The sequence below is a fragment of the Neoarius graeffei genome, chromosome 25 (assembly GCF_027579695.1).
Source record: "Neoarius graeffei isolate fNeoGra1 chromosome 25, fNeoGra1.pri, whole genome shotgun sequence".
NCBI lineage: Eukaryota > Metazoa > Chordata > Actinopteri > Siluriformes > Ariidae > Neoarius > Neoarius graeffei.
In genome coordinates, this window is record NC_083593.1 from 50,155,645 (window position 1) to 50,177,815 (window position 22,171).

The following is a 22,171-nucleotide window of genomic DNA, read 5'->3' on the forward strand; positions in this document are numbered from 1 at the left end:
AGCCACAAACGTCACTATTCTGCGCTGAAGTAGGCGGCGGGTCTCTCAAAAAAAGTTACAACAACATGGCGCATAATCACGGGCGCAGATAGAGGGTGGGACGAGTCATATTTAAATTCACCTCGTTCGGTCCCCCCTACTTATAGGGAGGAAAAAACGTTTATGCTGTCTTTCTTTGCATAAGGCAAACCTCACGGAAAAATCAAAAGACTAATTACCATTCGGTTTATTGAGGTGCACAGCAGTGTATAGCCTACATATAGTTGCAACAACTCACATAAAACAAAACAAAGACTGATATTCGGTTGGTTGAGCTGCGCAGACTGCACAGGTTGCGAGCTCGAGCTTGGTTGCTATGGTTACTAACAACAAGTTTGACAGGCATGTTGGGGTTGGTTTGCTGGCAGCTTTGTCCCCCCCCCGTTTTTTGTCCCCCCCCAGCTCAAAAAACGTATCTGCGCCCCTGCGCATGACATCAATGCGAGGGACGCTTCGGGCTGTGAAGTTTCTGAATCTTCTCAATGGAAGGACGCAGAGGTTAGGGAGCTGATTTCCATTTGGGGGGATACAGCTATTCAAGCTAGATTGGATGGGTCATACCGCAACCGGGCGGTTTTACTTCCGTAAACACTGGCCATGCTCACTGCGTGTGACGTCGTCGTATCCTGCAGTGCGCATGCGGAACACTTTTAGGTCGCTTTTCGTTCATACTGAGGATCACATACAAGTCGCATATATTTGTTAATGTGAACGACCTCACAAAAAAATCGGATTTCACAAAAAAATCGGAATTGAGCATTAAGCCTTGCAGTGTGAACGTAGCGTTAGTGACTTATGCGACAGTCCCAGGTCAGGTGCTGATCTACATGTACTCCTAACAGCTTTACGGCTGGGACCTGCTCCAACTGTTGTCCCCTGAGCTCTAGTTCTAGCGGTGGTACTTTCCCTGTTCGCTTGGTTGTTCCCACTAGCATCGATTTTGTTTTCCCATTGTTCAACTTAAGCAAGTTGTTGTCGGACCATTTCGCGACATTCTCTAGGTCGACTTCAGTTTTTGTTCTGATGTCGTTCACTGTACGTCCTGCTGTCTGAACCGTGCTGTCATCTGCACATTGGTCAAGTTCACCATTTTCTGTGACCATTGCCATGTCATTCACATAAATGTTATATAACTGCGGCCCAAGACAGCTTCCCTGTGGGACACCACACTGTAAGGTTCGCTCTTTGCTGTGGGATCCATTGACATATACCTGCCAAGATCGATTTGACAGGTATGACTGTATCCAGGTGACAGTCTCCTCAGAAAAACCGAACAATATGAGCTTGTTCAACAGAAGACCATGATCTACAAGATCAAATGCTGCACTGTAGTCCAACAGAACCACAGCCGTCATCATGCCGTTGTCCATACTGTGTAGCCATTCGTCGGTCATCTTTAGAAGTACTGCTTCGGTGGAATGGTATTTCCTATAGGCATGCTGTGCTTCTGATTGAAGACCAGACTGGGAAAGGTAGGATACTATCTGCTCACTTGCTATTATCTCACACACTTTTCCGCATGCTGGAAGTAGACTTACTGGGCGTAAGTTTGATCCTGACAGAGGTTTACTGGTATCCTTGGGGATAGGAACCACTTTGGCCTGTTTCCATCGAGAAGGGAACTTTGCTGTTATGAATGACAAATTGATGATGTACGCTATTGGTTCAGCTATACTCCCAGCACTAATCTTGAGCAGTTTATTGTCAATGCCATCCTGGCCTGGTGCTTTATCGTCAGGGAGCCATAACAAAACTTTGCGTACATCTCTCCCAGCCACAGTTTGAAATGTAAAAGATCCCTGGTTGGGACTTGAAGCAACTGCGTCAACTTGGGTACGGTCCATGGAGGAACGAAGTTTGGCAACCTTGTCCTCATAGAAGAGGACAACTTCAGCTCCTTGGCAAAGTGTTCCGCTATGTCCTGAGGTTTACTCAGCAGTCTCCCATCTGCCTGTACACAAGCTGGACTCACTGTGTGTTTTCTCCCTAACAGGGAATTGATGGTGTTCCACGTCTGCCTTGGGTTTCCTGAGCATGAGTCAAACCTCTCCCTGTAAAAGCAGGTTTTTGCCTTTCGGACTTCTGACACTACCCTGTTACGAAGTTTCCGATATACTGCGTAATCAGATTCTAGTCCAGACATCTTGGCTTCTCTCTTGGCGTCATCCCGTAACTTCATCAATTCCTGAATGTCCAAAGTTAGCCAAGGAGCTGAAGTTGATCTGACAGTGAATTTTCTAACAGGAGCAAGTTTATCACAAATACCTTGTAGAATATCCGTAAAAATGTCTGTTGCCTGATCACTATCATCAAAGTTATATACCAGATGCCATGGCGCAGCTTGTATGTCAGACAGGAAAGCGTCCTCATCAAAGTTCTTGTATGACCTTTTGTTTTGATATCTGAGCTCTGTATCAATGCACTGCCGAAGCGCGCAGAAGGTGTTAGTACGCCTGTCATTATAGTGCGCACTTTCCATAGCATAGAAAATCGCTACGTTTCAATTTGTGTAACTGAACTTGTTTCATATCACTGGTCATATAAACCTATGTAAACAGGAAAAACGCGGAAGAGTTTGGTCGCATCTAACTACAGCCCCAAAAAATACCATTGGCCATGCTGAGCCTAGCTACATTGCTAACAGGAGTGACAGCGCGTCTGACTGCGTCTGACTGACTGGGAGGTCGCGCAAAGCTCGGACAGGTACGGAGCAGCTCGTCTCAATTCAGATAAGAGCATATTTCATTATGGAAGTACGGTGGACTGTTCCTTTAAAGTCACCAAGTACATATACTTCCTGTTGTTCAGCTGTAACTTTATCTTACAATAATTCAACATTTTCCCAATATTTAGCATTTGCACTGGGCGGCCTATACAACACTGTGACTAGTAAAGGTTTAACATGTGGTAAATGAAGCTGAATGCAAAGTGCTTCCACTGAGGGTAACATGAGATCTTCTCTAATGCTGGCAACTATGGTACTGGTAGTGTACAAGGCTACACCTCCTCCCCTTCCATTCCTATCTCTTCTCAACAGATTATACCCTTCTATGCACACCTGTCCATCTGTTATTGTGTTGTCCAAATGTGTTTCTATTACAGCCATTATGTGTACATTATTCTGTTTCATCATCCGTGATAGATCATGTACCTTATTTCGGAGGCTACACACATTGAGGTGAGCTAAATTCAACCCTCTTGTCTTCAATCTGTTCATTTTACTAGAAAGCACACTACAAGAACAGTAAATACAGAAAGTCTCATTTTTCTCACTAGAATGCGCTTACTCTACTGACCAACTAATCCAATCAGATTCTACCACAAATGTTACACATACAGCAATAATGCAAGGTCAGGATTTCACATGAACTAACCTAAGATAATTGCAGACTATAAAAACATTAAGCTGTAGTAGACGAGTAAAAGAGAAATACAGCTGGTGTCTACTACAGGCTCTAAAAAAAAAAAGTGGCATATTTGAATATGAGTGGCACTACTCAACACTGCCCCCTTCCCCAAATCAGTCGTTCACTGAGACAGAGAAGTTCCCTATAGCTTTAAAATTTCCAACATACGTACATTTACAAACTTCAGAAACACACTGTCAGGGAAACCAAAACTCCTGTCCCAAACAAGCCAAAGGGTGCGGGCCTATTGACAGACCCAGCGGCAGAAGTGGTCTAGTAGCTGGGCATTGCACTGGCTGGGGGTGGGCACTAGGGGGGTCCGGGGGCATGCTCCCCCGGAAGAAATTTTTTGAAAAAAACACTCTAAAATGGTGTATTTTGAGCTCTTCAGACACCCTGTTCCGCTGCTATATATTGTCCGTCACTGAGCGCATTTGCAGGGAATATTCCGTTTCATACGGAATATTGGCAGCATTCCGTTTGCGCACGAGTCATGTTGTAAACTCGTTCCGAATACCCAACACTGAATGCGCAAACGGATGATTGTGATCAATGTTGACAGCAAATTAAGATTGATATTTACAATTAAGAGTGCGCAACAGAAGATTACATCACACTCATCCTCCCTGCACAAAGCCTAACTGCAGTAACTGAATCCCTTCTAAGTGAAACCATGCGCATTAAAAGTTTTCTGTCTCAAATCTAGTTTTGTGAAGCATGACAACATTAATCTTTAATACAGATGTGTTTTGTAGGTTAACTGAAACGTCAAAACCAGTTTCTTACCTCCAGTGCTTAGTTTGCAAATCAAACGCCAAGTGCATGACAGCGCAGGGCTGACGAGATGGGTGCAGGCCGAAACGTTAAGAAAACAGTGTGTCATGTATACACATTTTAAATTAAGGACTTTTTCTTTAATATTATGCCCTTTTTTTAAAAAAAAAAAGCGTTTAATTGTAGTAGCCTGCGATTTATTTATTTATTTATTTATTTATTTATTTTAAATATTGTGTTAAGCTGTTGGCCCTAGCCTATGACAGGGTGGGTGGGCCCACACTAGGGCGGGCCCATGTGACTAAATGGGCGGGCCCGGCCCCCAAAGGCCCGGCCATCGAGCCGGGCCCGCCTATTGAGCTGTACCACTCCGTGTGTTAAAAATGGCTGGTTCGAGATGGACACTGAAATCCTCAGAGAAATTTTACATGAATTTTTCGGAGGGATTACGAGGAAATATAAAGAAATAAATAAAAATCGTGAGTACCAAGGTACTGCAACAAACGATTATACGTAAAAGAAAAAAGGATAGAAACCCTTAGCTGTGATTTTTGTGGATTTCAAGTCAGAAACTCTCAGAGGATTTCTCAGTGGCAGCCGTCTTGGAAAAACACTGAACTGAAAGGCTTTTCGAGCCTGTAATTGATTTCCATATAAAATAACTCCATCATGAAGAATTAAAGCCCCTCCTTCACAGATGAGTGAAAATATCGAATAAATTTCCTCTTTTTGATTGCTTGGGTTAAAAATGCCAAGTTATGATGACTGAATTGATTATTCACTTAAATATGAATAATATGATACATTTTGGGGATTTGATATGGTGAAATAGGACACAATGGAAAAATCAAGAACACACCGGAAAGATGAGAATAACGGCGGTGGTAAAAGAACAGCGACTGTACCGGCTGAAGGTCGCGCGGGTCTCTGCTGCAGCGCACAAGCAACGGGACATCGCTACCGCACCGGACGGAGCGCGAGGCGGGGGCGGGGCAAAATGACTGGCCGTAGAGTCTATAAAAAGTTCGATCTAAATTGACCATGGTTGCAAAATATTGGCCAAAAATACGCAAACACTACGAAATATGAAAGTAAGATGAAAAAGAAACATTCTATTGCCTTATACTGCAAGACTGAAACAAAATAAAACCGTCAAAACTCACCTTTTCAGCGATAACGTCCGAACAGATCACCCGCGTAACAGAAAGACCGCAAATGGAAGCACGATCAACTTCTAACTGCTGGAGTGGAAAATTCCATTCTACACATGCAAATTGTTAATGTGTGTCCTTCCCTGCACACAAATAACACACTACGGTAAAAAATAGACCACAACTCATTTTATAGCTCAGAAATTCATACAAGACCAGCTACCATCGTAACACATTCTGTAAGAAACATATTCTATACCTAACTTTCAGCTTTCGTTTTAAAAAACAAAATCGCGGGGGCGTCATGGCTCGGGTGGCTGGGGCGCCGTGCCGTGGGTCCGGGGACCCGGGTTCGATTCCGGCCCGAGGTCATTTCCCGATCCCTCCCCGTCTCTCTCTCCTGATCATTTCCTGTCCTGTCTCTACACTGTCCTATCCAATAAAGGTGAAAGAAGCCCAAAAAAATATCTTTAAAAAAAAAAAAAAATCGCAGATTTATAACTAAATGTTTATATGGCGTAGTGATTTTAAGTTACTACTTTTGGTGAGGTAGTGACCTTGACCCTGAGGCTTTCCGTTTAGATCAAAACACACGACCGTATTGGTTTTGGGTTTGCAGAAAACAGAGTTACAACGGTGATCAAATATTTTGCATGATGTTTTATTACGGTTATGATTATTCTGTGAGCGCACCGATCCTTAGGTGCATAAAGTTACAACTTAAAATACAATCAGTGATAACTGTAGACTTTTCAGTGGACTACAACCTTTTTAAGGGAACGCGATGTAGTCAACCATTTATCATGTCCCAGATCAAGCCGCCATTTTTCCACAAATTTGCAGAATTTTTGCCAAATTCTGAATAGAGTATTCACATCAAAGATTTAGTTTTATCTGTATTATTTCTTTCATCATTTTATTTCAAATTAAAACCAACATCACCATTCAAAACCGTATAGTTTATTGACTGTGAGTATATTTAGTGGGGTACCCCCACAGTACCCAGTTTCTGAGACAGACCCATGGAAATAAAACAGTGTATGTGAATTGATGAGACTGGTGACAGATTAAAGGAAAAACATACCATAAAATGTGTTAGGGCCACCACAAGTCGCCAGAACAGCTTCAGTGGCCCTTGGAAATGATTCTGCTAGTTTCTGGAACAGTCCAAAAGTGATGAACGCTGTGCTTCCAAATATTTTCCCTCAGTGGGTGTTTTGATGAAGATGATGATGAAGGTTGTGGACAGTGCTTTTGCTCCAAAATGTCTCATAGGTGTTCAAAGATCTGGGTTATGTGGAGGCCATAGCAAATGATTTACATTGGTTTCATGAGGCTGAAAATATTCAGTGAACTCTCATGTGGATGGGCACAGGGTCACTGTGGAAGAGACCACGCCCATCAGGATAATAATGTTTCATCACAGGATAAAGGGTATCAGCCAGGAGAACCACAGTACTGATTTGCAATGACATGGATTCAAAGCAGGGCGGCACGGTGGTGTAGTGGTTAGCGCTGTCGCCTCACAGCAAGAGGGCCCAGGTTCGAGCCCCGTGGCCAGCGAGGGCCTTTCTGTGCGGAGTTTGCATGTTCTCCCCGTGTCCGCGTGGGTTTCCTCCGGGTGCTCCGGTTTCCCCCACAGTCCAAAGACATGCAGGTTAGGTTAACTGGTGACTCTAAATTGAGCGTAGGTGTGAGTGTGAGTGTGAATGGTTGTCTGTGTCTATGTGTCAGCCCTGTGATGACCTGGCGACTTGTCCAGGGTGTACCCTGCCTTTCGCCCGTAGTCAGCTGGGATAGGCTCCAGCTTGCCTGCGACCCTGTAGGACAGGATAAAGCAGCTAGAGATAATGAGATGAGATGAGATGGATTCAAAGCATGCCAGAAAATCAATAAATAAATGCCCCCCACAGCATAACAGAGCCACTGTTTTTCTCTTTAGTTTGTCACCCTTCTGTGTTAGTATGTACAGAAATATCTATACACGTCTAGGTACATAGCGCTGGAGTGTAATCTTGGGTGTGTCTCATACAGATAGAGTTTATAACCAGAATGTACTTGCATTGGGAAAGGTGCAAGAGGAGTGGCTGAATGAGCATGCTAAAACTTGTGAGGTAAGACAGACAGACAGACACACACACACACACAGAGCAGATTGGTTTTCCTATAATAGTACGTCCTGAAGTGTTTTACTCCTTTTATACCACAGCAATTTGCCAGTGATTACAGTTTTTAAGTATAACCCCAGTTCCAAAAAAGTTGGGATGGTCTGTAAAACATGAATAAAAACAGAATGTGAAGATTTGCAAATCACGGAAACCCTATATTTCATTGAAAATGGTACAAAAACAACATATCAAATGTTGAAACTGAGACTTTTTTTTTTTAAATATATGCGTTTCAAAAAAGTTGGGACAGGAGAAGTGTTACCGTAACTACTGTGTTGCATCACCTCTACTTTTAACAACACTGTAAACGTTTGGGAATTGAATTTGAAATTGCTGTAATTTTGAAAGAGAAATGTTGCCCCATTCTTGCCTGATATACAATTTCAGTTGCTCAACAGTTCGAGGTCTCCTTTGTCATATTTTGCGCTTCATAATGCACCAAATGTTTTAAATGGGAGACAGGTCTGGACTGCAGGCAGGCCAGTTTAGCACCCGGACTCTTACTATGGAGCCATGCAGTTTTAATATGTGCAGAAAGTGGTGTCATTGTCTTGCTGAAAGAAGGAAGGCCTTCCCTGAAAAAGATTTTGTCTGGATGGCAGCATATTGCTCTGAAATGTGTATATATCATTCAGGCAAGGCAAGGCAAGTTTATTTGTATAGCGCATTTCATACACACAGGCAATTCAATGTGCTTCACAAAAAATAAAAGCATAAGAACAGTAACAAAGAATTAAAGTAAAAGTGAAATCATTAAAATCAAAATTAAAAGAAATTATGTTAAAGGAAATTAATTACACTTTAGGTAAAAATTAATCAAGTGAAAGCATCTGAAAACAGCTTTGTCTTGAGCCTGGATTTAAAACTAACAACAGTAGGAGCATTTTTGATCTCATCTGGAAGTCGGTTCCAAAGCTTAGCAGCATAGCAACTAAAGGCTGCTTCACCACACTTCGTTTTGACAGCTGGTATTACTAGCAAGTTTTTCTCCTGTGATCTTAGAGACCTAGTTGGTGCATATAATTGAAACATATCCAGTAGGTAGCTGGGTCCCATCCCATTTAATGTTTTAAATAGAAGAAGTAATGCCTTAAAGTCAATTCTATAGCTCACTGGGAGCCAGTGCAGAGACCATTCAGCATTAATGATGCTTTCCCAGATGTACAAGCTACCCATGTCATGTGCACTAATACACCCTCATACCATCACAGATGCTGGCGTTTGAACTGTACACTGAGAACAAGCTGGATGGTCCCTCTCCTCTTTAGCCTGGAGGACGCGGTGTCCATAATTTCTAAAAAGAATTTCTAATTTTGATTCATCAGACCTCGGGACAGTTTTCCACTTCGCCTCAGTCCATCGTAAAAGAGCTCGGGCCCAGAGAAGGTGGTGGTGTTTCTGGATATTGTTTACATCTGGTTTTAACTTGCGTTTGTGGATGCAGTAATGAACTGTTTTCACATACGAGTTTTTTGAAGTATTCCTGAGCCCATACAGTGATTTCCACTACAGACACGTATCTGCTTTTAATGCTGTGCCGCCTGAAGGCCTGAAAATCACAGGCATCCAATGTCAGTTTTCAGCCTTGTCTCTTGCATACAGAGATTCCTCCAGATTCTCTGAATCTTTTAATGATATTATGTACCATAGATGATGTGATCCACAAATTCTTTGCAATTATACATTGAGGAACGTTATTCTTAAATTGTTGTATTGTTTGCCCACGCAATCTTTCACTGAACCCCTCCCCATCTTTACTTCTGAGAGACTCCGCCTCTCTGGGATGCTCTTTTTATACCCAATCATGTTACTGACCTGTTGCCAATTAAGCAAATTAGTTCATTTTTTTTTTTAGCATTACACAACTTTTTCAGTCTTTTGTTGCCCCTGTCCCAACTTTTCTGAAATGTGATGCTGACATCAAATTCAAAATGAGCATATCATTTTCAAAAAACAATAAAATTTCTCAGTTTCAACATTTGACATGTTGTCTTTGTCAATGAAATATAGGGTTTCCATGATTTGGGAAATCTTCACATTTATGTTTTACACAGTGTGTCAACTTTTTTGGAATTGGTGTTGTAATTTAGTTTTCGGTATCTGTGTTTAGATATTCGAGAAACAAGAAGTGGAGAGGATCAGTGTGCTGCGGAATGTCGTGTGGACTCACCTGAATCAGCTCTCGCAGCAGTGTGTGACCAGTGATGAGGTAACACAATACCAGCTTGTCATATCAACATTAAAGCTTTTAATGTGATATTCAGTAATATGTGGTGCAGTGCTATTGCTATCATTTTTTCAAAATTTTGACTGCTCAGATATGCCTGTCCTCCATATCACCATCAACAAGAAGTTGAAAACTTCCTCATCTCTCACATGCTCTTATTTATTTCAAAACGGGTAGCAATGTGACATATATGTAATACAAGGCTTCTGCTGGTGGCACGGTGGTGTAGTGGTTAGCGCTGTCGCCTCACAGCAAGAAGGTCCGGGTTCGAGCCCCGTGGCCGGCGAGGGCCTTTCTGTGCGGAGTTTGCATGTTGTCCACGTGGGTTTCCTCCGGGTGCTCCGGTTTCCCCCACAGTCCAAAGACATGCAGGTTAGGTTAACTGGTGACTCTAAATTGAGCGTAGGTGTGAATGTGAGTGTGAATGGTTGTCTGTGTCTATGTGTCAGCCCTGTGATGACCTGGCGACTTGTCCAGGGTGTACCCCGCCTTTCGCCCGTAGTCAGCTGGGATAGGCTCCAGCTTGCCTGCGACCCTGTAGAACAGGATAAAGTGGCTAGAGATAATGAGATGAGATGAGACAAGGCTTCTGCTGGTGGCACGGTGGTGTAGTGGTTAGCGCTGTCGCCTCACAGCAAGAAGGTCCGGGTTCGAGCCCTGTGGCCGGCGAGGGCCTTTCTGTGCGGAGTTTGCATGTTCTCCCCGTGTCCGCGTGGGTTTCCTCCGGGTGCTCCGGTTTCCTCCACAGTCCAAAGACATGCAGGTTAGGTTAACTGGTGACTCTAAATTGACCGTAGGTGTGAATGCGAGTGTGAATGGTTGTCTGTGTCTATGTGTCAGCCCTGTGATGATCTGGCGACTTGTCCAGGGTGTACCCCGCCTTTCGGCCCGTAGTCAGCTGGGATAGGCTCCAGCTTGCCTGCGACCCTGTAGAACAGGATAAAGTGGCTAGAGATAATGAGATGAGATGAGATGAGGCTTCTGCTTTTACAACAGTTGATAACAACACTGGTTAGTGAATTAGCTCGCAAAAAATCTTGGCTCCATGATGCACCAAAAATTAAAATCGTGCTCTATAGATGACTGAATCATTACTGTAAGAGGTGTGTGAATAGTTTAGATTTTTTTTGTGTGTGTCCCAATAGGCACTTTTTGTGCTCATACTGAAATCTGTAAAGCTTTAAAGCATTTTTTACTTTTATTGTGACTTTTTTTTCCATTTTTAACCTTTTGTACAAAAGGCTAAAAAAACAAAAAACTTTCTACTCTTGATGGTGATGAATGGAAAATTGATTCACAATGAGTCAATGGGTGAATGGTCGATATTTTAAGAACGTTTGTGAAAACAATTATTCGTATGCAAGTTATTTTCTCTTGTATTTTTTTCACCTAACTTTGATTAATATTACAGGTTTATTAGCAGACAAGTAAAACATTTATTTAAAAGTGACTCCCCGTCCCCCTCCCTCTCAATGAATCAAAGGGATTTTTTTTTCTTCTCAGACAGAAAAACTCTGCGGATGTAATTTTCCAATATGCTGAGCAAAACTGGGTTGAGGGCAAAAACCACAAGTTTCCGAGTGTTGCAGCTGAGTACAGATTCATTTTATTGAAATAAAATTGAAAGTTTGAATCTTGACAATACCACCGCTGTCCTGAAAAAAAACAAGCATAACTATGCTGCATTCTGAATGATCAGGATCTTCTTCCTGTTTCCGGAAAAGTCAACAAGTGAGCCACTGTCAATCGCTTTGCACAAGTCTGTGAACTCATCTAGACCAAACTGAGCAGTGGTTCGAAAAGATGACGTAAATCTTCCAAACACAGGAAACGTCTCAGCATCCTGTGCATGTTACTCCACACATTGGCACTTTAGCTGGCATTGTGAAGGGCCTTCAGGTTTTGTGATAATTCATAGCAAACGTAGCAAAGTGACGGATAACCACAGACACAGTCTAAACACAAAAAGAGCATCTGCTCATTCGGTAACCACAGTTTCAATTATCCGTGGTTTACCACAGCCTGAAAATATGCAGAAACATCAGAATTTCATTCATTCAAGAGACAAACCACATTCACGTAACTTTTATTCCAGTATATTGTTATAACTGCTTTATTTTATTATTAGCCATTGTTGTTGATGTCTTATTGTGTGTAATTTATAAATTAAACTATTGTAAGTATGTATTTATTATATATGGCATTTGCTACTATCCACGGTTTCAGCTCTCCGCTGTAGGTCTTGGAACGCTGATACAGCGTTCAACCGCTCACCATTCTCATTATTTACAATTCATAACAGCATGTGTTGGACAGAACAACATTTAGCGATGATTACTAAATGGATCTGGAAGTTTCTTTTCTCTACTGGAAAGAACAAACATACATGCACAGTTCTTTCATTATTAGTATACTTTTACTCAGAAATGACCTGAAATAAAGTAATTCCCCGTGAAGGCATGGCATGACATCTTTGCCAGTCAGTCACCATGCCCATAAAGAAGGCATGGCCCTGATGCCAGCCAATCCCCATAATGGAAGTGTGTCCTTATTACCAGCCAGTCCCCATAAAGAAGGCATGGCCTTAGTGCCCATTATTACCTTCAGTGAAGGTTCCTGTCTTGGTTCCTCTCAATCCCTGTTAGAGAGATGGGTCTTTTGTGCTAGTCAGCCTTATAAAGTAAGTGTAGTCTTGGTGCTAGGTAGTCTCCACAAATGAGGCATGGTCTTGGTACCAGTTTGTCCTTGTAAAGGAGGTGTCATCACAGTCAGATCCTATACAGGCATTGCCTCTTTGCCTATTAGTTCCTGTAAATAAGACATGGCCTTGATGCCAGCCAGTCCCTGTAAAGGAAGTGTAGTCTTGGTTCTCATCGGTCTCTGTAAAGAAGGTGGGGGCTGTTTAACTGCCAGTCCTTGTAAAGGACACTTGGTCTTTGGTGCCAGACAGTCCCTGTAAAGGAAGTGTAGCCTTGATTCTTGTCAGTCCCTGTAAAGAAGGTGGGGACTGTTTAACTGGCAGTCCTTGCAAAGGAGGCTTGGCCTTTGGTGCCAAGGAGGCTTGGCCTTTGGAGCCAAGGAGGCTTGGCCTTTGGTGCCAAACAGTCCCTGTAAAGGAAGTGTAGCCTTGATTCTTGATGCCAGCCAGTCCCTGTAAAGGAAGTGTAGTCTTGGTTCTCATCGGTCTCTGTAAAGAAGGTGGGGGCTGTTTAACTGCCAGTCCTTGTAAAGGACACTTGGTCTTTGGTGCCAGACAGTCCCTGTAAAGGAAGTGTAGCCTTGATTCTTGTCAGTCCCTGTAAAGAAGGTGGGGACTGTTTAACTGGCAGTCCTTGCAAAGGAGGCTTGGCCTTTGGTGCCAAGGAGGCTTGGCCTTTGGTGCCAAACAGTCCCTGTAAAGGAAGTGTAGCCTTGATTCTTGTCAGTCTCTGTAAAGGTGTGGGCTCATTTGACTGGCAATCCTTGCAAAGGAGGAGTGGCCTTCATGCCAGACATACCCTGTAAAGGAGGCATGGCCTTGGTGCCAAACAGTCCCTGTAAAGGAAATATCGTCTTGGTCCTAGTCAGTCCCTGTAAAGAAGATGGGGGTTATTTTTACTGTACGTCCTGGCAAAGGAGAGGTGGCCTTCATGCTAGTCATACCCTGTAAAGGAGATGTGGCCTTGGTCCCTATTGGTTGCCTTAAAGGAGTTGTGGATTCTTTGTCTGTCAGTCCTTGTAAAGGAACTGTAGTCTTGGTGCCTGTCAGTCCTCCTGTGAATGCATGGCCTTGGTACCTGTCAAACCCTGTAAAGGTGTGGCTTTGGTGCCAGTCAGTCAGAGCGCAAGAGGAGTAGCCTTGCTACTCATGGCCTTGGTACCTGTCAGACCCTGTAAAACTGTGGCTTTGGTGCCAGTCAGTCAGAGCGCAAGAGGAGTGGCCTTACTACTTGTGGCTTTGGTGCCAGTCAGTCCCTGTAAAGAAGGCATGGCTTTGGTGTCATTCAGTCCTTGTAACAAAGGAATGACCATGGTGCATGTCCTCAAAAAGCAGGCCTTGGTGCCAGTTAATCCTTGTAAAGGAGGCTATTTTTCCTGAGTATAAAAAGAAAAGTGATCATGCCCAATGCAAAAACTGTAAAACATAATTTGAAATCAGTTCATTTACTAATACCTGTCAGGTACAGAAAGTTGTGTTGGTGTGTTGACACAGAATTGCATTGAACACAGGAACACAGGATGTGGCAGAGTTGCATTGGACAAATATAGAAAGCAATGTAGAAAGTAACAACCCAGTAAAAGGACATAAAATATGTTAAACTTCTGAGCCACCAAGAGTTGTCAGTTGTCTGGAAATTTACTGGAGTGATGAACACTGTTCTCCCAAAAGATATTCCCTCAGTTAGTGTTTTGATGATGGTGGTGGTAGAGAGCATTGTCTAACATGTCACTCCAAAATCTCCCATAGGTGTTGTTCAGTTAGGTTGAGATGTGGTACGTGTGAAGATGTTGGCATATGATTTATATAATTTTCATCTTCATCACAACCATTCAGTGATTCCTCGTGTCCTGTGGATGGGGGTAGTTATCCTCAAGGAGACCACGCCCATCGGGATAATGTTTCATCATATGAGAAAGGTCAGAAGAATGTTGTATTGATTCGAAGTGACATTTTCCTTGAAGAGGACAAGTGAAGCAAAAACCAAGAAAAATAAATGCCCCCAGGGCACAACAGAGAGAAGGCTTTTTCCTTTTTTATTTGTCACTAATCTTTGAGTATCATTAGGCATGAACAGACAAAGGACAGAGAGATTTATGAAACTGAGTCAACAGTGAGCGTAGCAATGTAGGCATGTCGGTTCAGCAGAACATACCAAGTGATCCACTCTGCAAGAATGCCAAGGAAATGCTTGTAAAACGCATGGCTGTTCCTCTGATGGCTCAACAGGTTCTGTGCAACAAGCTTTCATTTCCTTTTTGCGAAAATGGTAGCAATTGATTCAACACTTTACTCCCTCACAAACGTCCAGGTACTATATCGTCAAGTACACAACGAATGATCTAATAATATAGTGTGATTTTGTGACATAAACTTCAAGCCTGCTGAGCACAGCTTGTCTGTTTATATCTTGTAACATGTTAAATATCTAATCTTAGATATTCTGTGTTTCTTTGGTGTGTGTGTGTGTGGGGTGGGGCGGTTGACAATTTCACTGCAGCTCTATGAGGAAGTGAGGAAGTCTCTGGAGCAGTGTGACATTCAGGAGGACATTGAGCACTTCATCAACCTGAGGAGAACCGGAGACAAACCTCCAGGTGATACACACAGTGCCCAAACTTATTTTGTCGAGCGATATGGTGAGCACGGGTGGAGCTTGATCATCCAGTTGCATATTAATGATAGTAACAATCTCGCTTCTGATTGGTCCACAGCTCCTGTACCATATGAAAATTTCTACAGCAATCAGAGAACAGTGCCAAACAGACAGCCGCCATCCATCTCCTGGTACGTCAGTGTCACTTCTGTTATTAAGCCGTTTTCCTTTTTACATATGAATAATGAATAACCGATCGGAATGTGTCTGGCTTTAGGAGAGGAGCCGCGCCTCCACCGCCAAACACAGGAGGTCTGGAAAATGCACCTTTTCATAGTTTCTGACTTTGTTTTACACTGTATGAGATCTTAATTTACAGCATAATATTCCTATTTTCACAGGTGATGTGGTGTATTCGACTATAGATGATCCAGGATATAGCGTAATTCGATACTAACGATGCATAAGGTAAGATATAAATAGTTAGACAGTTAATGTGACCATTGAAATGTACATAATTTCTGCCTTAACGCGAAAGCAATGGAAGAAACCAGTTTAGCATCACGAGTCGAAATCATCCCACACGCTAAAGACAAAGTCTGGTTCAGAACACGGTTATGCTTACAGGCAATCAGAAGGGATGCGTGGTCTCACTGAAACACAAGCTATTTATTAGTAAACTACAAAGGCGCATGTTTATCTCCGCAACTCCTTCACAAGACTCCACCCTCCATTCACAAACCGCGACTCGACCATGCCCCTGCTGCCTCACAAGCTTAGCTAACAAGCTAACAAATTTATATTGCTTTAACAAACCTACATAGGGGCGGCACGGTGGTGTAGTGGTTAGCGCTGTCGCCTCACAGCAAGAAGGTCCGGGTTTGAGCCCCGTGGCCGGCGAGGGCCTTTCTGTGCGGAGTTTGCATGTTGTCCGCGTGGGTTTCCTCCGGGTGCTCCGGTTTCCCCCACAGTCCAAAGACATGCAGGTTAGGTTAACTGGTGACTCTAAATTGACCGTAGGTGTGAATGTGAGTGTGAATGGTTGTCTGTGTCTATGTGTCAGCCCTGTGATGACGGCCTTTCGCCCGTAGTCAGCTGGGATAGGCTTCAGCTCGCCTGCGACCCTGTAGAACAGGATAAAGTGGCTAGAGATAATGAGATGAGATGAGATGAAACCTACATAGCTCAGCTAAAATGTACATGAATAAAACAAGCTAGCTAACACTAGATAGCTAGGTTGTATTCATACCGAAGAGTTGTACCAGTATATAACAGAAACATTTAGCTAAGCTAGCTTTTTTCAGCTCAGAAGTGAATTTATTGTTAAATGAAATAAATTCACTTCTTAGCTGAAAAAAACCACTCAACTATTGGCCTTAGGATTGAGCATGGCCTCCGAGACGTTCCTGATTTGAGCAACCAATTTACTATTGTATGAAAATGCACTGGAAAGCTGGACTGTTTGATTTATGAGATGTTGCTCATCCAAGCAAGAAAGCCAAAATCTCATCTCATCTCATTATCTCTAGCCGCTTTATCCTTCTACAGGGTCGCAGGCAAGCTGGAGCCCATCCCAGCTGACTACGGGCGAAAGGCGGGGTACACCCTGGACAAGTCGCCAGGTCATCACAGAGCTGACACATAGACACAGACAACCATTCACACTCACACCTACGGTCAATTTAGAGTCACCAGTTAACCTAACCTACATGTCTTTGGACTGTGGGGGAAACCGGAGCACCCGGAGGAAACCCACGCGGACACGGGGAGAACATGCAAACTCCGCACAGAAAGGCCCTCGCCGGCCACGGGGCTCGAACCCGGACCTTCTTGCTGTGAGGCGAAGGTTTTTACTTGATGCACTCCCTTGGGACTTTTAATTACTTACTTAAACACTGTTTATTTTACTCTGACATCAGTGATGTCGAAACGTCAGTTTATAATATCGCTAGGTTTTATTATTAAATGTATAATAAAAGTCTTAATTAAGTGGCATGTTTTGGGGCAGCAGAATTGTACATCTTCAGTTTCTGTCTAATATAAATGCTCTGAGTTTCGATGAGACGTCACTGCTTAGCATCATTTAGCCATGGTCAGGATGCCAAGCCATAAGAATGTTCTCAAGTTACACCAAGTGTTAATATAGCCGAATAATATCTCATCTCATTATCTCTAGCCGCTTTATCCTGTTCTACAGGGTCGCAGGCAAGCTGGAGCCTATCCCAGCTGACTACGGCCGAAAGGCGGGGTACACCCTGGACAAGTCGCCAGGTCATCACAGGGCTGACACATAGACACAGACAACCATTCACACTCACATTCACACCTACGCTCAATTTAGAGTCACCAGTTAACCTAACCTGCATGTCTTTGGACTGTGGGGGAAACCGGAGCACCTGGAGGAAACCCACGCGGACACGAGGAGAACATGCAAACTCCGCACAGAAAGGCCCTCGCCGGCCACGGGGCTCGAACCCAGGACCTTCTTGCTGTGAGGCGACAGCGTTAACCACTACACCACCGTGCCGCCCGCCGAATAATATTACAAATTTTATTTTTAGTCCAACTCTAATCCATAACAGCAGTGGATAATGGATAACAGTTCAGCTCATGTCGAATCTAAATAAAATTCTCAGATTATAACCAAAAAGTGACAGGTTGCTAGGCAACTTTGGTCTTTTTGTTTATAAGCATCAAAGAGGTCTACTATCATCCAAATAACTTCAAAAACTTTAGGTAGGCCACGCCTCCTACGCGAGCCCGATGCTGGCATGGAATGACTTGGTTTCAAGCTGGAGTCTGCGTTTTATGCTAATCTGAGATACTGGAGAACCTGCTGAGGAGAACATGTGAGGGAGGATTTAGAAATGTAGTTTGCGCAATGCTAAACTGGTAGCTGTAAGCTTCAGTTGCTTGTTAGCTACATTAGCACTGTAGTGAGCTGCTTCATAACGTACACATACTGTGTGTGTATATACTGATTTGAAATGTACTTCATGTGTCGATGAGATTATTATTAGTAGTAGTGGTAGTAGTAATTGTATTAATGTTGTGTTGTTGTTCTATTGCAGAGAATCCTCCCTGCTGTGTCAATGTTAACTAACCCATGTGGTGATCACTGGGTGTCGCTTCGAATTCACCCCAAACATTCAGCACAATAATAATAATAAGAAGAAGAAGAGAGTAAGAACATCCTGTATTTCACTACACTGATATGGCCGTTGAATAAATTATTTCCTTTTTTGCCTGTTTGAATATCAAAATCATGCAATAATAATATAATTAAAACTTCATGATGCATATTTTAAATTATTTTATCCACATTCACTGGATATGAGCAATCGTGCGCTCTGATTGGCTACTCTACTACTAGGATATCAGCTCATATACAGTGAGTAGAGAAAAACAAAAGGACGGAGCATGTTGCTGAACCAACCGAGGACGAAATAAAAACTACTCGAAAACAAAACCCCAAAAAATACAAAAAAAAAAGCAACAAAATATGGAATAAAAGTATTTGATGGTAAGAACGTATCTTTTTTTTTTTATTTTTGCAATTTGTCACGTGTCCGCTAAGCGGAAATGATTTCGTCAGACGTTTTGTATAAAAGTTTTTATTTATCGAATTTGCAAAAAATAAAAATGCTCCATTTCTTAAAATCCAGTGAATGTGGATAGAGTAAAACAGTTATTCCATTTAATCTCGTCGTACATCGCTTATAGTCAACTCGGTGCTACGCGCCTCGTCGGCTATCAGCTCACATACGACTCGATTTCATGGAATAACTGTTAAAGACCCACTGACAGTCATTTCGTATTAATTTTTAAACAAACAATATATGACTCCAAAGATAAATTCTGGTTTTAATTCTTGGTTTAACTGTCCGTTTTAAACATCAGAAGTAATTTTAAATTTCGCGCAGGGAGATTGACCTGGATATGAACTGGGCTCATTCAGAGATGCCGGAAGTGACGTCACATCGGTGTGTCGTTTTTGTTTACAAGTCACTATGTTGGTTCAGTTCTCACAAGTCTTGTGATATTGAGCTGTGGTGTTGTTGTGATTTCCTTGCGTGAAAAAGTTAAATGGCGTCTAACCGAAAAGGGATTATATGTGTGGCTTACGGGTGTTCTAACACCACGTCGGAAGGAGTGAAACTCCATTCCTTTCCTTGGAAAAAACACCCTGAAATAGCAAAAGAGTGGGTAAGAAACGTTTCCAAAACACGTGCGAACTGGAAGTCAACAAAATGGTCACGTCTCTGTTCAGCACATTTCGAGGAGCACTGTTTCACTTTGTCGTCCGGAACTCGAAGAACGTTTGATCCAACTTATCCACTGGTGTTGGAGGAGTCAGCTGTGCCGACGTTGTTTGACAGGCCCGGGCCGAATCAATCTGTCAAAAGAGAAACAGATGACAGCAGACCCCCCGAAGGGGCGGTCAAAAAGCGAAAGTCCGGTGGTGCCTTTGCCAAAAGAGAACGAGCCAGGGTACGTGGCTATGTGTTGTTATTCAATACATGTATGTTGTTTAAAATTTGTTGTAACGTCACAAATGCATCTTATACCATTGCATATTACTTATCAATAGGCCAAAGCAGCCAATACCAGTAATGTACAACAACTGAAAGGCCAATACCTTGTTTCATATATTTAGTTAGGATAATATACATGATATATGTGTGGAGTGATAGATATAAGATGTCATCCGGCATGTTTTGAAAGTTTGTGAACCCTTTAGAGTTTTTGATATTTCTGCATAAATATGACCTAAACTTCTGGTAGCTACTGTATCTAACATGATCTAACAGGAGCTTAGACATGATGTTTTTTGGAGTGGGACCAATAGTGTGACGTGACCAGGACCATATGTTTAAGACATTATGCTGTTTAAACAGAATCTTTAATAGACGTGAGGGCAGACAATCTCGATAGCTTCCCTGCTTCATGTTTTGTTTTCATGCAATCCAGAACGACATACACTGATGTGACGTCACTCGCCCTAGCGGCAAAAACGGGCAAATGGCTCATGGCGCTTGTAGAAGCCGGGGCAAAAAACACAAAATCGGCTCTGAAATTCTTTTTTTTTGTTAATATATTTTTATTGCTTTCACATAGAAACCGTTGTTACACACCAAACAGCAATGCATAATGTATAAAAGACAAACAAGCAAACAAAAAACAAACAAAAAACAAAACTAAAAGTATGTGTGTGTGTGTGGGGGGGGGTTACACTTCTTGAAACTCAGGTAGTTACAGGGAAAGAACAAAACATAGGCTACATATCATGACATCAGATACATGAAGTATTTTAAGAAAAGAAAGATATGGCAGCTGACCAGTTGGCTCTGAAATTCTTGATTTTCTACAAAGACGACCCTTTATTCAAGTTGAGTTTTGGATATTTTATTTCACAGTACAGCAATAAAACAATAAATACACATATTACGTGGTGTAAAAAGTTGTGTCAGTGGGTCTTTAAATAGCACAAGTAGATATGATTGTAAATATACACTGGATTTTACTCTGAGTGGGCGTGTCCTCATTTGCAAGTTCTGTCTTTTTAGCAGATTATTCTGAGAGTGTCATGCAAGACACTGTTGTCTTATTTATTTTTTTATTGAATTCGGTTATTTAAAGTTCTCTTTTTATTTACTTTCAAATGGCCAAATGTGGTAATGTCAAGGACAAAACAACAAAACAGTCATGAGTGAAGACTGAAGACATTTGGTAATTTTTTTTTTTTCGGTAGTATTTTGTAATAATAACAAACTGATAAAATGTGTTTATGAAAAGTTCATATCAGGTTTCTGGATTTATCTGTTTACAGACAAAGTAGCATGAACAATTTCTTGTGATTGAATGACTGCTGTGCTGTTAAACTGCCCTGTACTGCCTGCTTTAATAAAATCCGATGGTCATCATGATGTAGTGGATCTCCTGTGGTGGAAATGCTGACATGCTCCAGCCAAACAAAGATGAGATTAAATAAATACACAAGCATAAATAACATGGATGGATTTTCCATTTATATACATATTACCAGGCGGGGCGGCACGGTGGTGTAGTGGTTAGCGCTGTCGCCTCACAGCAAGAAGGTCCTGGGTTCGAGCCCCAGGGCCGGCGAGGGCCTTTCTGTGTGGAGTTTGCATGTTCTCCCCGTGTCCGCGTGGGTTTCCTCCGGGTGCTCCGGTTTCCCCCACAGTCCAAAGACATGCAGGTTAGGTTAACTGGTGACTCTAAATTGAGCGTAGGTGTGAATGTGAGTGTGAATGGTTGTCTGTGTCTATGTGTCAGCCCTGTGATGACCTGGCGACTTGTCCAGGGTGTACCCTGCCTTTCGCCCGTAGTCAGCTGGGATAGGCTCCAGCTTGCCTGCGACCCTGTAGAAGGATAAAGCAGCTTGAGATAATGAGATGAGATGAGATACATATTACCAAAAATAGAAGGATATGCTGTGATGTCACGAATAAAACACCTGGAGTATGCTATTAAGAAAACGAGACTGTCCATGATGGCGGGGCTCACTCTGGCCCCATCTAGCCCAGAAGGTGGACCACCTTGCGCAATAAATGTTGCAAGCGATATCCACCCTAGGAATACCGACCTATCTGCTAGAAGAATCCAAAACGGCAAGGAATTGACCAAGAAGAAGCGATTTTTGTTGAACTGCTCATTTAGGCTTAATTAGTCCATAACTTCATTAATAATTGTAATTAAGCAAATCTGGGTAGAAGTTATATGCACCCTAGGTGCCCTTACCTTCATGACCGAAAGAATCAAAATCGGTGAAGAAGTGATTTGTGTGGAAACTGCTCATCAGGTCTTAATTACTCCATATCTTCATTATTAATTGCAGTTATGCAAATTTGGGTAGAAGGTATGTATACGCACCCCAGGCGGACCGACCTTCCTGCCAAAAACAATAAAATTTGCTGAAGGATTGAGAGAGAAGAAGCGATTTTTGTGAAATGTGGACGATGATGGACAGACAACACATGATGTCATGAGCTCATCACCTGTCGGCCAGATGATCTCATAATCAACCACAGGATGGTATGATGTGACCTGATGAAAAGACTAATTACTGTCACCGCCGTAAAATTGATTA

At 42.5% G+C, this 22,171-nt stretch overlaps 1 protein-coding gene across 2 annotated transcripts in view; it reads left to right on the forward strand.

The window, feature by feature from the left end:
• The window catches only part of pstpip2 (proline-serine-threonine phosphatase interacting protein 2), a 75,703-nt gene extending 54,719 nt beyond the window's left edge, over positions 1–20,984 (forward strand). For both annotated transcript variants that reach the window (XM_060909031.1, XM_060909032.1), the window contains exons 9-15: positions 7,406–7,485; positions 9,650–9,748; positions 14,965–15,061; positions 15,179–15,251; positions 15,338–15,372; positions 15,462–15,528; positions 18,132–20,984. In XM_060909031.1, coding sequence (XP_060765014.1) covers positions 7,406–7,485; positions 9,650–9,748; positions 14,965–15,061; positions 15,179–15,251; positions 15,338–15,372; positions 15,462–15,517 — 440 coding nt within the window. In that variant the 3' untranslated portion in view covers positions 15,518–15,528; positions 18,132–20,984. The remainder of the gene's footprint in view (positions 1–7,405; positions 7,486–9,649; positions 9,749–14,964; positions 15,062–15,178; positions 15,252–15,337; positions 15,373–15,461; positions 15,529–18,131) is intronic.
• The last annotated feature ends 1,187 nt before the right edge of the window (positions 20,985–22,171 follow it).